Genomic DNA, 12,881 nt, shown 5'->3' with positions numbered 1-12,881 from the left:
TGCGGTTTTGGAAATTCATTTAGTTTGCAAGCACCGACCCAGGTGTCGGGTTTTCCAATTCTTTTGTAAAACCCCAAGTTTTACCCATCGTTGGATATTTTAAATTTGAAGGGAAGTGTTCCGATGCTCGAGCCTGAAGACCCATGCATCGAAGCACAACAGTCGACAAAGGAGGTCTAAGTGTTCAATAATTCAAGGAGGGTAATTGCAGCAATTAGGATTGGGGCCGACAGGCTATCTCGCAAGCCGCGGCCGAAATACTTGTGTTAAACCTATTCATGCAATATTTGCGGAAAAGAAATACTTAGATTTAAATTATAGGTGCAAGATGATCAAAGGTGACTTGCCTAGCTCAAGGTCTTCACGGAGCTTCACAAATCTTCGAGAAAACCCGCGATCGACGAAAATCCGGTAACCGCAACTATACGCAAACAATCAAAAACCTAAACAAAAGACCAAAAGAAAGATCCTATTTAGACTAAATAATAGTGCCATTAAATAGATCTCAATTTTACGGAAATACTGGAAGTGGAACAAAGTCAATCGGACGAACGGATCGAGAGATATGAATTTGGAAGCTTAACTGGAATTTCTGGACAAGGAAATGATTTATTGGATTTTTCTAGAACACGAGAAATGGTTTATGGAATAATATTCTCAAGAATATTATTGATGGTCACTGACGTGCGGGACCAAAGGAAATGATTCATGGAATTTTTGGAATAAGGAATTGATTTATGAAAAAGGGAAAAGGATTTATTAATCCCTTTGGATAAGAAAAGGAAGGAGGGATAGGAATCAGACTTTCCCGAGCGGCTTGGCGCGGCCTGAGAGGATTTGCGTGGCTCGGCCGAGCTTATTGGGCCGGCACGGGCTACGGGGAGGCGGCCCAAGAGAGGGGCGCGGGGAGAGAGAGGGGGAAGGGGAGCCGGGTGGACCGGGCTCACCTCGCGGGGTCCCGAGCGGGCCCGCTTGTCGGTGAGGCGGTGCACGGTGGAAGCGGTGCACGCGGGGGCGGGAGCTAGGGTTTCGGGTGCGTGTGGTTCGGGCGCGGCGCGCCGGGTGGACGGATGGCGGCAGGCCCACGTGTAGCCGCACGGCTTGCCGTGGACCGCGCGCACGGGAGGGAAGACGGAGGGAGGGGGCGGCTGACCGGCTTGGCCCGGTCAAAGACGAGGTGGCACCGACGTGGCGCCTACGTGGCAGCCACGCGGGCCGGCGGGAGGAGGGAGAAGGGGAGGCCAAGATGGACGGCGGACGACGGCCAAGTTCACCGGAGCTCGTTGCGACGATTCGAGAGAGAGGGAGTACACCGGAACGATGGGACGGACGAGAGGAAGTGAGCCACCGGATCGGATTCGCCGGAGGGAGGCCGGCGACAACGAATCGCGGCGGCGCACGCCGGCGGCGAGAAAAGGGGGAAACTTCACCGGAGCAACGGGGGTTCGATTAAAAGGAGGGGGAGCATATCCGGGGTTCAAGGAATCCATTTCCAGCGCCGGATGGGACGAAGGAGTACCAAGGAGGGCCGGCGACGAGCGGCGGCCTCCGGGAGCGGACGGCAATGGCGGCGAGGCCATGCCGGGCGGCGGCGGGGCTCGGGGCGGCGTCCACGCGCGTTCGGGAGTGCCACCGAGCTATCACGCAGACTAGAGGGGGCGAGGGAGAGCGAGGAAGGGGAACGGGAGGAGGCACTACCGAGCCGGGACGGGCGCTGTGACGAGCGGCCGACGGCGCGGGAGCGAGCTCTCCGGCCTCGGGCCAGGGAAGGGGAAGATGACGGTGCCCGGAGTCCTCTTCTCGCGTCCTTCGCACGCACCGGTCTCCCTGGTGCTTCAGCGACGGACGGTGAGGGCGACTGCAGGGCAGGGGCAACAAGGCGTGATTGGCGACGAGAGAAACGAGTGAGGGAGATGGGAGGGGCTCGGGTTTTTATAGGTGGCGACGTTGGTTTGGGAGAACTGACCTTGGGGCGGTCAAGGAGAGGAGCTGGCGGTCGGGCGTGGTCAAGGTGGTGGCAGGCGGTGACGCTGATGGTGGTTGGGCAAAACGAAAAAGGAGGAGGAGAAAGGGAGCTCTGCTCCTTGCTGTTTCGGGAAAAGTTGAAGGAGGGAGAGGGAGTGAGAGAGGGGCTGCCTCTCTCGGCTTTGGAAGCTAGCGGCGTGGAGCGGCAGAGCAGCAGCGCACGACGCAGGCGACGCCAGGGCTTGACGCGGTGGCAATCGGGCGGTCGGCCACGCGCGAGCGCGCGGGAACGAGCGAAGGCGGTGGAGGTTTTGGGCGGCGACGGAGGGAAGCGGCGTCGGCGCGAGAGAGAGAAAACGAGAGAGAGGGAGATCCTTCTCTCGGCGACGGCTCGTGCAGCGCATGTGAGGGAGATGGCAAAGGGGAGAGATGGGCTGGGGAGTGGATCCGGCCCATCCAAAACACGGAGGAGGCAAAATAGACTTTTACAGAGAAGACTGATTTGGAGTGGATTCGAATTGAGGTTTTGGATTTGGATTTCGAATTTGATGCTTGGTCTTAGGGACACAAGGTGGAGTCAAGGAAGGAACTCAAATGGGAATCGGGAATAGGTATTTGGCGAGGATTCAAGGAGGCGATTGAATTTCGGAGACTTGAATCGGAATTGGAATTTTGAGGTGGGCGATTTTGATGGCAACGAGGGGGAACAAAGATGGAGATTGAATTGAGATCTTCACACAAAGAACGGAATTTTTGAAATTAGGATTTTGCTAAATTAGTTTTTAACGTCTCACGAAAAGCGGAGCGTTACACATTGGAGCTAGCATATTAGAGACAATATGGTGTATGAGCTACCCTCTAAAAATTAATTGATGAGATGGATAAGTTTAGATGTGATAGTCATATCTATCATACCACTTGCCCTTACCATGACCTGGGGCGAGGATGCTACCTTTATGGCCGAGCAACTTAGGAAGCTAGGGGGTATTCGTACAGGGGCAGCCGGAGCTAGGAGAGGAGAGAAGATGGGGAAGGAGAAGCCCAAGGGTTATTTGGTGCCAAATAATATTTTAGCACATAGCCACGTATTTAGAATGAAATTTTATCGATTCTCATTTGGCATTTGGATAAAACCACTTTTCAGTTTTCACAATTAGTATAATCCCAATTTCCTTTCACCACTCAGGGACCTAATTGAAAATTTCCAATCCAGCAATGGGCATGAAATCCAGCAATACGACGTATATTGACATCTCTCATGAGCTGAAGAAGCTCCTCCTTGACAAATTGTTACTGATTGGAAGCATACCAAATTCAGATGGTGATTGGGTCATGGGCAAGTTCACCGGCCGATGGGCAAAGTTGGAGCTCCAGAGCAAAATGCAATCGGAAAGCAGTTCATCTACAGTTTGTGCTCAGGAACAGCACTGAGCATATGCAGCCAATTTTATGTCCTCCGTCCTTACTCTTATGCGAGTTTAGTTCCAAACTTTTTTTTCAAACTTCCAACTTTTTCATCACATCAAAGCTTTTCTACACACACAAATTTTTAACTTTTCCGTCACATCGTTTCAATTTCAACCAAACTTCTAATTTTAGTGTGAACTAGAACACACTGGCATATAGCAACGGAGATATGCTTCTTCCGCGAAGACGAGACAGGCAGCTCATCATCGTCATCATCTGCATCATACAGAGGCCCAAGCAGAGAATTATCCAATTATGTGATGCACCTTTCTGCAAAGTATATCATGTACTCCGGAAATGGGTCGGGACGCAGCCAAGAGATATCACATTATTTTCAACAGAAAAAAATTGGCGGCTTTGATTTTCTGGTATATATTCAGTCAGTCATCCTTTCAACTTGTGATATCCCACATGTTAGGGATGATCAATTCAAGAATTCTCATGAATATCCATGGCAATTTCATAATTACCGTGTTGCTGGTGTGATTGAAAATATAAATACTAGGGAATGAACTAATATCAAATAAATATAAGGGATGAGGCTTCAAACCCAGACCAGCTAGCCCACCACTTTGTGGAGTTAGCTGGAAGAACCCTGGGTGTTTCTCGTTGCTGGTGTGATTGGCTCTGTATAGTGATAGTTGTGGGTGACATCTCTGAAATTACTCAAGTGATTCTGAATAATTAAATTACCTGACTTCCACTACTATCTCATAAATTAAACAATTGATGTGGATTCAAGTGAAAAGGATCACATAATAGAATCCAACAATATATATACTGAATCAAATTACATTCAACAAAGAATTGCATAATTAAGTACAACAATTCGAGCAGAATTCATCTCAGGAAAAAAAGAATATAAAGTATGATGAATCTGGTATCTCCAAAAAGAACAAAAAAAAAAGAGAGAACAAATCAAGAACTCATCATGCATTCTTGTCACTCTAATAAAAGACCATGAGACCAGCGGCCATGGCGCCAACGCCCAGACCAACAAGAGACTCAACAACACCACCCGACTTGCTCGCCGAGCTCGACGGCGTCACCGGCCGGCCACCGTTCACCGGCGGCAACGCCGCCGGCGACGGCGACGGCGACGGCGTGGTGCTACTACCGCCAGGGGCGGCGGCGGCGGCCTCGACCTTGACGGTGAGCTTCATCCCGGCGGCGCAATGTCCAGGGAAGCCGCAGATGAAGTACCGCGTGCCAACGGCGGCGAGCGGGACGGTGTCATCGCCGGAGTTGAAGGTGGCGATGGGGCTCGCCGCCGAGCAGGCGTCGTAGCCGGCCTTGGTCACCTCCACGACGTCGTGCGCCGCCGGCGAGTACCTGAACACGAGCCGGTCGCCGGCGCGGAAGGTGGCGGCGGACGCCCACTGCGCGTAGTTGGTGCGCGTGTCCCACGACCCGGCCGGTGCTCCCACCGTGTAGGTGGTGGCGCCCATCGCCGTCGTCGCGAGCACCGCCGCCGCCGCCGCCACGGCCACGATGAGGAGAGCTCTGGCTGATGCTGCCATGGCCGCGACGATCGACGATCGAGGAGATCGATGGAGCTTGGAATTGGGAGGAGATGATGCAAGAAATGAGATGGCAAGGAGACGATGGGAAGTATGTGTATATATAGGTGATGGGTGATTAATTAGCTTAAGCTAAGAACATGTATAATACAGATTATAAATCAGCTATAAGCACGTATAGAAGAGACGAGAGACAAAAGAAAAGAGTAGACTATACAGATTTGTAACTACCTGTAGTACAGACTTTAAGATGTTATATGTGTATAACAGGTGGACCAATTATTAATAATGTATTATATATTTATAGTTAATTATTGTATAAATTGATTATTAGATTGATATAATTTAGAGTTATTAATTAGCTATACTATTAAACTTGCTTTAATGCATTAAGCTAATTAAGCGCGTGGATTGGCAGGGATGAGTGAGGTGAGGTGAGGTCAATGCAGGGGTTGGTTGGTCAATATGTGTTTGACTAGACTCGTGTGAAGCGTAGTTAATTAATTAATTAATTGATGGGTAGGTGTGTTAGAATAGTCGTCGAGTTGGGTGCTCGACTTTGGTCGGAATCACCTGATTGAAATGATCAAAGCTGCATGGATGTAGACTGACTTGGCTTCTAGATGAGAATGTTCGGGTCTTGATTTGATTATCTGATTAGGAGTTTTTTTTCCCCTCGAGAGGATGTAGCTGCACATAACATCGGCTTAGCTACACACACCATATAGAAACACCTGCAAATGTATCTACTAACACACACCAACTAGTTTCTCTCCAATAGGTAGCTTTGTTATGGGCAGAAGAAAAAAAAATCATAATACATGTCATATCAAAATATTGGACTATTCCACAGTATTATAAAATATTATGGGGGTAATTTGCAAAAAAAAACTTCAAAAGCAATAATAGGGTGGTATATTCACTGCCACTAGCACTAAAAGCTTTTAAAGGAGCATAAATGATGCACAATATGCTAAGAGCAAGTTTAATAGTATAGCCCACTACTAGCTCCAATTCATCTATAGCCGATCTATTAGCCAATTCATGCAATATGTGGAAGTGTGGGGTATCCGACTATACAAGGCCCTTAGAGCAAATTTAATAGTATAGCCTACTACTAACTCTAGCCAATGTAATAGTCAATTTATACAATAGTTGTTTATTATACTATTAATACATAGTCCCACCTGTCATACACACATTATGTCTTGAAGTCCGTACTGTAGCTGGCTACAGATCTGTAGCCCGCTGCTCTTCTCTCTCTTCTTTTATTTATTTAAAATATGTTTATAGCTGGTTTATAGCTTGCTATTATACCTGCTCTAACAAACTCGTATGTGGGCAAGTGTAGGATGCCCGACTATACAAGGCCCTAATTTTGGGATTGAATCCAGCGCGTTCTAATATGTTCCATGACATTCTCGTCCTGTTTTTTAAGTTTTACATCCCCTCTTTCAGTGGTCTAGCTAGAACAATCTTGTTTTTCTTCCTTTTGATAATTGTTTGATGGTAATTATAGCCACCCAAAATATCCGTTGCTCATGACGGCGATGCGGAGACACGTTTTAGGTGTTGAAATTCTGGTTTTATACATCGTAAAGAAATTTGAGTAATTCATCATGATGCAATGATTTCGTAAGTTTAAACAAATTAACAGTCGTTGTTGACAATGGTAAGCTTCCTCGAGCATCCACATGTAAATTTGCACATTATATCAAGTCAAACTTTTGACTCTTAATAGCAAAATATTAAAAAAATTAATCATGTAAATTTGATGTTATTATATTTATTATTAAAAGAGCTATCATAATATGCAACTCTTTTTATCTAAAACATTTTAATTTTCTTGATATCGTTCGTCAAAGTAGCATCTCGAAGACTGTGTTGAGATAAAAAAATACTTATATTTTGGGACTGAGGGAGTATATGTATTCAACTATATAACTTCAGCTGTTATTAGTCATTTAATGTTCCTTTTTTTAATTTAGAGGAGCGCATTAGGTCTATGGATAATTGATAGTTCTTCTTATGTGGACAGAGGATCATCGTCCACGGCGTGAATAAGCAAACATAGCGGCAATGGATACTTTTACAATAAATTGTAGAGTAAAATATGTTGCATTAAGTGAAAAGTGGCTATAGCCTTGGCCTATACACAGTATAATGTAAAACATACTCTTTGCTTAATTAATCCTATTTTCTAAACAGAGAATTTATTATTGGTTAGCACCAGGGCATCGGATTTATAGGTACGGATATTTGAAGATTTAGCTAGCATATCCCCTCCAATTTGTTTCTAGCTAAAATAGGGTTACGTTATAGGTATTTATATTTATGTTCACATGAGCCACAGGCTTTTGAGATGGAATCCTCCCCCTTCTGTTTAATTGCAACGGACTAATTAAGGTGTATATTTTAGGTGAAAAGACAAAATTGTAGTCAAACAATAATCAAATCATAGGCGAGCTCAATTACATGTAACCAAAAATTACATAAGTATCAATATAAGCTAGACGATCATCACAAACAAATCAATACGTATGAACACGATCAATCGATAGCCTATGAAGAGAGAACACAAATATTTTCTTCCTCTAATTTAGAAGGAGATGAGGCTAGCAACTATGGCGCCCAAACTAAGCCCAACCAGAGATGCAACACCAGCGGACTTGCTCGCCGAGCTCGATGGAGACACAGGCCGGCCACCAGCCATAGGTGGCATCTCGTTTGGTGCCATTGCTGTAGGCGTGCGCGGACGAGACGCCATTGGCGATGGTGCAGTGCCACTACCGCCGGTGGCGGTGGCGGCCTCGACCTTGACAGCGACCTTCATCCCAGCGGTACAATGGCCTGGGAAGCCGCATATGAAGTATCGGGTGCCGATAGCTGTCAGCGGCACGATGTCATCGCCGGAGTTGAAGGTGGCGATGGGGCCGGAGCTCGAGCAGGAGTCGTAGCCGGCCTTGGTCACCTCCACGACGTCGTGCGCCGCCGGCGAGTACTTGAACACGAGCTGGTCGCTGACGCGGAAGGTGATGGCGGACACCCACTGCGCGTAGTTGGTGCGTGTGTCCCACGACCCGGCCGGTGCTCCTACCGTGTAGGTGGTGGCGCCCGTCGCCGTCGTCGCGAGCACCGCCGCCGCCATGGCCACGACGAGGAGAGCCGATCTGTTGGCAGCTGCCATGATCGCCTTAGGATCAATTAGCAGAGCAGATCAGAGATCGATCGAGCTTGCAACTAGGTGGATCAGATCGATCGATGGAAGGGTGATGATTTGCAAGAATCGATGATGGTTTTGAGTATATTTATAGGTGATTGTTTGCATTGCATTGCAGAGACAGTGGAGGTGATGTCAGTCCAGGATTATAGGGGTTGGTGGGTCAAATGCGTTTGACTCCATCGCTCAAAGACGTGTGTGTGTGAACGTGTATAATAATTAGTAATAACAATCTAACTTAGTCCGCTCGACTAAGTCTGAAACACCTGATTGATTTTTTTATTGTTAAATGGACCAAGTGCTCACGCATACACCACACACAAACACCCGTTTGACACAGCTCTAGCTACTAACTCCAACTTACCTAGAAAAGACACGAATATTAGGGAATGACTTAATATCAATAAGGGGTGAGGCTTCAAACCCAGATCGTCTAGCCTACCATCTTGTGGAGTTAGCTAGAATACCCCTGAGCGTTTCTCAACTCCAACTTACCTAGAGCTGGAGCGTATAGATTCTCCATTTTTTTTTTGGAGCGGAGCTAGTAGAGCTGCTCCACAAATTTATACTACGGGGGTGGAGCTGGGTTTTTCTGCTCCATAGCTTCACTTCATTACAAAAGATCCACTACCCTTTAAATTTTTCATGTAATTACGTGATATGCCATTGAACTACCTATTCATATCCCCTCTCTTACCGTTCTCTCTCCTCCTCATCTTCCTCCCTATCCTCCTGACGGCTATCCTCCTCTCGACGACGGTGGGCTGCGCGTGGGCAGCGGCGTCGACAGGCGGCGGCTGAGGTGGCGAGTTTGCGGCGCAGCGCGGGCTTGCGTCGGCGACGACATGTAGTGGTGGTGGGCTGGTCGCGTCGGCGGCGGTGGCTAGGACAGCAGGATGACGGCGTCGGTAGGCGGCGTGTGGCGTCGGCGAGCGGTGGCGTCGACATGCACGAGCCAAACGGCGGCGGCAACAGCAGGGAAACGCATGTGCGGCGACGGCAGCAATGGCAGGGAAACACATGTGCGGCGACGGTGACGCCCTCCATGTGTTCGACGAAATGGCTACAAGGCACGTGGTGACGTGGAGCTGGTAAATCTAGCCAAACACTTTTTACCCACCTCAACTTCTATATGAGCTAGCTCCCACTAGAGTTGAAGTTTAGAGTTGGGAGTTAGAGGTTGTAGCTCTACCAAATGAGGCCTAATATATACACTAATAAGCGCATACCAACAACAAATTAATTTCTAATCCTATGAAAATTCTATTGAAATTGTACCCGCGAATATATATATAACCGGATGTATGTACTACCAATATAAACACCAATATAAACGATCCAACAGATCCAACAGTTGAGATTGATTTATCCTTCTACTTAAATACTTTCCAGTACAAGGATATACCACATCTTGTATTAATTTTATTTTTTATGGGACGAAGTCAATAGATAACAATATCAAATTTAAAAGGATAAAATTATTTTTGTATTATAATGTCTTAATTTTAGCCGATAGTGAAACATCATTAATTGGATCTTTTTCTCTGCTTGAACCCTACCCCATTCCCCATCGACCTCTTCCCTAAAGGAATTATAAGATCCGGCTATTAGAACGGGGACATGATGACTTGATATGATGGGAGGCTGGGAGCCTAGATCACTACTACAAAACCCCTAATAGGGATCGGCTTATAGTTACCGGATTATTTAAAACTGACACCTCTTAACTGCCCACCTCCGTAGGTCAAAAATATAGAACCGGTACCTTTGGAACTATAGGTACCAGTAGTACTTTTCCATGCCATTATAAAAAAAATGTCATTGATTCATTCACACTCCACATATGTTTCACATAAATCAAACTAACTATTTTGCTTGCCGACCCTCAAAATAATAATACTAATAAAAAGAAAACAATTTCAAGCATGGTTATATATATGTGATACAGCTCTAGGATAGTACTTACGTGAAGTTGTGAACAAAAAACTACCAATTCAAATACATAAGTTTAAATTATCAAGATACTTTATTGAAATGTATACTACCTCCATATTTTAATGTATGACGCCGTTGACTTTTCATTCAACGTTTGACTATTCGTCTTATTCAAAAAATTTATGTAATTATCATTTATTTTATTGTGACTTAATTCATCATCAAATGTTCTTTAAGCATGACATAAATATTTTCATATTTGCACAAAAAATTTGAATAAAACGAATGGTCAAACGTTGGCTAAAAAGTCAATGGCGTCATACATTAAAATACGGAGGGAGTACATGTTAGTATTCAGTTACATGTTCTAGAAGGTAGAGCTTTATGCTAAATTTCTTTGGAGTGTAATATATGTATCCTTTGGCTTGAAACCACCAACTAGTTTCTCTCATCATATAGGTGGAAGCTGGCTGTTTGGTATTGGTTGAAAAAAAGGCGAGTATTTGCTTTATGTTGGACTCTATGATTAAGTAAAAATGATATGGTTTTTGACAAAACTTCATCTAAATTTTATTTACAGATACTTTTTAGGTAACATATAGGTTTCGGTTTTTGACATGACTACAAATGTCTGGCATGGACAAAAACCTATACATCTCTCTTTTACATGCCAGAAACTACTATGCACATTTTCATCAACCTTCGATCGAGATTTACTAGTAGGATTGCTACTTGAGTAAGTTGTTCATATCTTTTTTGAGTTTGGTGTCTCATTTTTATTATCTTCTCATCTTTTGTTGTCTATTTCTATTGAAGCAAAAGGCGGATTTCCAATGTTTATCCATTATTTTAAAAAAGAATATTGTTGAGCTTTAGATATGGTCTATGCTTTATATGTTGTTTTGTGTTGTTTAATTGCTATTGATTTGTTTCTAACTAAAATAGGGATATACGTATTTATATTCACATGAGCCACATGCTTAGGAGATGGAATTCTCCATTTTAGGTGGAGATACAAAATTGAGGTCAAACACTAGCGATGGGTCAAAAGAACATTTATATAATATTGGAATCAAATCGTAATGAGCTGAATTACATGTAGCAAAAAAAAAAAAAGAGTAACAATTTGAGCCGAACTCATCACAAACAATCAATACATATGAACACGATCAATAGATCAACTTTGAAGAGAGAAAAAAAATATTTTTCCCTCTAATTTAAAAGACCATGAGACTAGCAACGATGGCGCTCAAACTCAGACCAACCAGAGATGCAACACCAACAGGCTTGCTTGCTGAGCTTGACGGAGGCGCGGGCTGGCCACCGTTCGTAGGGGGCATCGCATTTGGTGCCATTGCTGTAGGAGTGCGTGGAAGAGGGGCCAATGGTGACGGGGTAGGGTTGCTGCCGGTGGCGGCCTCCACCTTGACGGCGACCTTCATCCCTGCAGTGCAATGGCCAGGGAAGCCGCAGATGAAATAGCGGGTGCCGGTAGCAGCGAGAGGGATGGTGTCATTGCCAGAGTTGAAGGTGGAGATGGGGCTGGAGCTAGAGCAGGAGTCGTAGTCGGCCTTGTTCACCTCCACCACATCGTGCGCCGCTGGGGAGTACTTGAAGACAAGCTGGTCACCGACACGGAAGGTGATAGCGGAGACCCACTGGGCGTAGTTGGTTCGTGTGTCCCATGAACCGGCCGGAGCTCCCACCGTGTAGGTGGTGATGCCCATCGCTGTCCCGAGCACCGCGGCCGCCATGGCCACGACGAGGAGAGCTCTGGCTGCCATGGTTGGGAAGAGAGGTTGAAATTGGAAGCAAGAGTATAATTGGAGATGCAAGAAATGAAATGGAACTTGGTTGATTTGGGGAGGAGGTATGATAGGAGGTGTATATATAGGTGCTTGTTAGTTAATTAGGCGTAAGCTAAGCGCGTTAAGTGAGGTCAGTCTAAGGGATTGGTTGGTCAAATGTGTATGACTCGATCCGCTCACACTGACACGCGCGTATATATAGGAAAATGTATAATTAATTAATGATAGGTGCACGTGAGAAAAGTCGTGATCGACTGCTACTGCTCGACCGAGTCTGAATTAATTTAATGATCACCTGATTGAAACTATCAAATTGACAGAGTCTGAAGTTAGTTATCTAATTGAATTTGTGTACGTAATACATATAATCATCATCTGATGTGTAGTGCAAGAATTCGTGGGTGGTGGGTGGGGGTTGTTCGATTTGGCGACTAAATTTTATTCCTTTTGTTTTTTAATATGTAACTATTTTTACTTTAATTTGGATACGATATCTAACCATTCATTTTTATTTAAAAATTTAATTTAAATATATAAAATATAAGTTATATATCCTTGAATTGTCTTTAAGGATAACACAAAACACAATAAACTAAACAATACTATAATTAATTTTATTAAGAGGATTGTCAAACGTAATATATATAAAAGTAAATAATAACATCGTATGTTTAAAAAGATGCAGTAATATAAGTATATATACCATGAAATTAATTTGCACATCAGCTGGGGGCCCTGGTGTTTGATGTATTTTATTATTATCTAAAAGCCAAATTTCTAGAAATTAAGCTTGACCAAGATCTAAATCGGTTAGTTGGGGTGAAAAAATCACATATACACACGCGAGCTGGTGTGTTGAATTCACGCGATGATGACTTGGCTCATGCTTTCAAATTTCAAATTAAATCGCAATAGACTAGTAGTCTGTTCAAGCGTCGGTTCAAATTAAATTAGTTGTTAGTGGAA

At 44.8% G+C, this 12,881-nt stretch overlaps 3 protein-coding genes across 3 annotated transcripts; all 3 read right to left on the bottom strand.

Annotated features, from left to right (window-relative positions):
• Window positions 1-4,355: 4,355 nt before the first annotated feature.
• Window positions 4,356-5,024, bottom strand: LOC127782837 (mavicyanin-like). Its single transcript, XM_052310110.1, has one exon. It carries the CDS (start codon window positions 4,950-4,952, stop codon window positions 4,380-4,382), a length of 573 nt encoding a protein of 190 aa, XP_052166070.1. The 5' UTR covers window positions 4,953-5,024; the 3' UTR covers window positions 4,356-4,379.
• Window positions 5,025-7,379: 2,355 nt separating this feature from the next.
• On the bottom strand, window positions 7,380-8,227 carry LOC127781535 (mavicyanin-like). Its single transcript, XM_052308500.1, has one exon. The coding sequence runs from the start codon at window positions 8,137-8,139 to the stop codon at window positions 7,552-7,554; it is 588 nt and encodes a 195-aa protein (XP_052164460.1). The 5' UTR covers window positions 8,140-8,227; the 3' UTR covers window positions 7,380-7,551.
• Window positions 8,228-11,151: 2,924 nt separating this feature from the next.
• Window positions 11,152-11,972, bottom strand: LOC127781536 (mavicyanin-like). The gene has a single exon (XM_052308501.1). It carries the CDS (start codon window positions 11,889-11,891, stop codon window positions 11,325-11,327), a length of 567 nt encoding a protein of 188 aa, XP_052164461.1. The 5' UTR covers window positions 11,892-11,972; the 3' UTR covers window positions 11,152-11,324.
• Between the last annotated feature and the right edge of the window lie 909 nt (window positions 11,973-12,881).

This window comes from Oryza glaberrima, chromosome 8 (assembly GCF_000147395.1).
Source record: "Oryza glaberrima chromosome 8, OglaRS2, whole genome shotgun sequence".
NCBI classification, from domain to species: Eukaryota; Viridiplantae; Streptophyta; class Magnoliopsida; order Poales; family Poaceae; genus Oryza; species Oryza glaberrima.
Note: the sequence above shows the minus strand (reverse complement) of the source record. Positions and strands in the feature narration are given on the sequence as shown.